This window comes from Rhincodon typus, chromosome 23 (genome assembly GCF_021869965.1).
Source record: "Rhincodon typus isolate 14 chromosome 23, sRhiTyp1.1, whole genome shotgun sequence".
Lineage (NCBI taxonomy): Eukaryota > Metazoa > Chordata > Chondrichthyes > Orectolobiformes > Rhincodontidae > Rhincodon > Rhincodon typus.
In genome coordinates, this window is record NC_063354.1 from 11,452,945 (window position 1) to 11,456,406 (window position 3,462).

The 3,462-nt window shown below is 36.0% G+C and overlaps 1 protein-coding gene across 1 annotated transcript in view; it reads right to left on the bottom strand.

Moving 5' to 3' along the window:
- The window catches only part of LOC125485899 (dynein axonemal heavy chain 17-like), an 18,536-nt gene extending 16,875 nt beyond the window's left edge, over positions 1-1,661 (bottom strand). Inside the window, exon 1 of the mRNA XM_048611099.1 lies at positions 1,341-1,661. Within this exon, the coding sequence (XP_048467056.1) occupies positions 1,341-1,661 (321 nt within the window). The remainder of the gene's footprint in view (positions 1-1,340) is intronic.
- Positions 1,662-3,462: the final 1,801 nt, after the last annotated feature.

Consider the following 3,462-nt stretch of genomic DNA (forward strand, 5'->3'; position numbering starts at 1 on the left):
ACCCGAAACGTCAGCTTTCCTGCTCCTCTGATGCTGCTTGGCCTGCTGTGTTCATCCGGCTCTACACCTTGTTATCTAAGAGGGCTTGACAGGGTGGATACGAAGACATTGTTTCCCCTTCTGAGAGAGCCTAGGACCAAAGGGCATAATCTCAGTGCAAAGGGTTGCTCACTCAAGGCAGAGATGAGGAGAAAATTATTCTCTCAGAGAGTAGTCAATCTTTGGAATTCTTTACCACAAAGAGTTGTCAAGGCTGGACCATTAAAAATATCCAAGGCTGAGATAGACAGATTTTTAATCTATAATGGAATCAAGGGTTATGGGGAAAAAGCTGGAAAATGAAGTTGAGAAAATGATTAGATCAGCCATGATCTCATTGAATACTAGAGCAGATTCGATGTGCTGGATAGCATATTTCTGTTCAAATATCATACGGTATTATTACCACTATTCCACCACTTCCTCCTTTGAAAATGTTCTACTTGCCCACTGTTATGACTGCACAATATTGAACAAATTAACTTGCTTACATTGTTTCCTACAGTTCCGAGATTAGTCTTTTATCCAACAACATGTTGGTGAATTGACTGGTTACTGTATCTAAAGGTGTCACAAGTTACATTTTTCTATGCATTTTGTGGGTCACTTATAGATACAAAGTCGAGATTAACACTGTTTCTTGTTATCTTCAATATCTTTCGTCACAAATCGGTCATATATTTCATTTCCCAACTCTGATTCTAAATCACTTAGGTTTTCAAAATATTATGTTTGCGTAATTGAAGCTGTCCATAAATGTAATGCTTTTCTTCTCACATTTCCCTCCTACTTCTTCATAAATCATAATATATTTCATTTCTGATGCTGACTTGGTTGTCTATAGAATTTCCCAAATATAGTTTAATCCTTTTCAAGTTAGAAATATCTAGCCAGATGTACAAAATAATATGGTAAATCCAGAGTAGTACTTTACAACTATTGTAGCCTGGAAAATAGGCCAGAGAGTAGGACTGAAAATTAGCTGAAGGGAAATTTAAAACATTACTCAAAGTCTAACAAATATATCAAGAAAATATTAGACAGTATAATACACCCAAAAACATTGCAGCACTTCAAAATATTGTTGAACCCTAATAGAATACTGTTATGGATAAATGCAGAACAAATTTCAATTATTTGAAAGAAAAGTAAAATACTGCAGATACTAGAAATCTAAAACAAAAACAGGAAATTCTGGGAATGCTCAATAGGTCCAGTGTCATCTGTGCAGAGAAAAAGGTAATTCTCAGATGTTATTGACTCAAACTCTCTTACGGAAGTGTTAATTTTCTGTCACTCACCTCTTCAAGCACTGTTAATAATTGCTCAACTGGTGAGTTGCTAATATCACCAACTGATAGTGAATCTCTAATGTTTTCAGGGGTGATACGCACCATTTTCTTTTTCACAAAATAAACTCCCTTAGTTTTAACTGAGGCAGGAAATCCCAAACTTGCAGTTAATAGTCCAGCATTATTAATATAAAGTACCAGAATCATTATGTCTTCTGTATTGAAGAAGTTCATCACCAGATTTTTGTTTTCCTCCGTACCAGAAAATTTTGTCCATTTATCTGGTTTTATACAGAAAAACATCAGGCTTAAGCTCTGTAAAAAAGCCATTCGTGGGTCAGCCTCTTGTTCATGTACTTCTTCATCTTGTTCCATGGTCCACTTAAAATTAGTTTTCCCAAATCAAAAAAGGTTTTCTTGAAGTCAAGGGTATTTTGTACTTTCCTACAAAAAATGTTAGAGTAAAAGGTAATAAGAATGCTTCATCCACATTAAGTCTGTAGACTTTTTGTTTTTCCACATTTTACTTAATGCTATCACATTTTTTGTCACACTGCTGTGTTAATGCTTGTCCCATTAAAAGATTCTCCTTACATTTTATAGATTAAACTACTATGAATCAATCCAATATACATATTACTTTCACCAGGATCACTGCTACATCTTAGTTTTGTATTGAACAATACACTACAGTAAGAGATCATTCACCCATGAGAGTCAATACACAGGTGGCCATGTGTCTCATCATGTCCATGAGTCATACAGTTTTAGGTTTGGGCTCCAGAAAGCTAGCAATCTAGTCAGTCCCATCCCCCATTCGGTTCACATTGCTGCAATTTTATTTTCTATATGTACCCATCCAATTTCTTTTTAAAATGACTGGTCACCCTATGCTTTCACCACCTTCATGGAAAGCAAGTTTAGGTCATTACCATTCATGGCATAAAAATAGCTTTATCTAACATCCCCCTGCATCTCTTGTTCAAATCTCTGTCCCATAGTCTTTCTACCATCAGCTAGCCGGACGATTTTTTTTTTGTGTAGCATATTTAATCTTGTCATTAGCCTGCACATCTCTATTAAAATCTCTCCTCAACCTGCCTTCCTTCCTACTTCTGCAACCTTTACTTTTAGGTAAAATGCTTCATTCTTGGAAACATCTCAGCAAATCCCCTCTACACCCTTTCAAGGGCCTTCACATCCTTTCTAAAGTGCAATGACCCAAACTGAATGATGTAAACTAGTTATGGCCTATTCAGTGCTTTATAAAGGTTCAGCAGTATTTCCTGGCTTTTGTACTCAATACATCCATTTATTTGTTTCGTATTCATTCACAGGAGATGGGTGTCACTGGCATGGCCAGCACTTGTCATTTATAAATATCCTTGAACTAAGTGGCTTGCTAGGTAATTTTCAAAGGAGAATGCAAAATTTAAGTTTAGCAAAAAAAAAGTCAATCATACTGCTGCACTCTGGAATCACATCTCGGCCAGACCAGGTAAGGACAGCAGATTTCCTTCCCCAAAGAGCATTTGTAAACCAGATGGTTCACTATTCTTACAATGGATTTTATCACAACTGATGATAGTTTCATGGTCACTATTACTGAGACCAGCTTTATATTCTCAATTTTTTATTAATTAAATTTAAATTCCACTAACTTCCATGGTAGGATTTAAATCTGTGTCCCCAAACCTTTAGCCTAGGCCTTTGATTATTATTCCACTGAGATTAACACTTCACCAGCAACTCTCCTAATGAAATTAAATATCCTATATGCTCTGCTGATGACTATTACATTATGCCCTGGTACATTTAAAGAGCTATGCTCATGAACTCTCAGATCTATATATCCCTGAACGCACTTTGGAACCATCCCATTAAGTTTATATTATCTCTTCCTATCCCTTCTGTCAAAATGCATCACCTCACACTTCTATGCATTAATTTCTATCTGCTATTTGTCCATTCTGCTATTCTAACCTTTTCTTCTGCAGTTGATTGTACTGTTGTTACTGTTTGACTCACCTCCATGTTTGCTCTATTATTCCCAATATCCTGCTCATTTCCCATGGCCTACAATTTTCTTCATTTCAAGTGATTATTAAAATTTCTTTTGAAAGTTATTCCC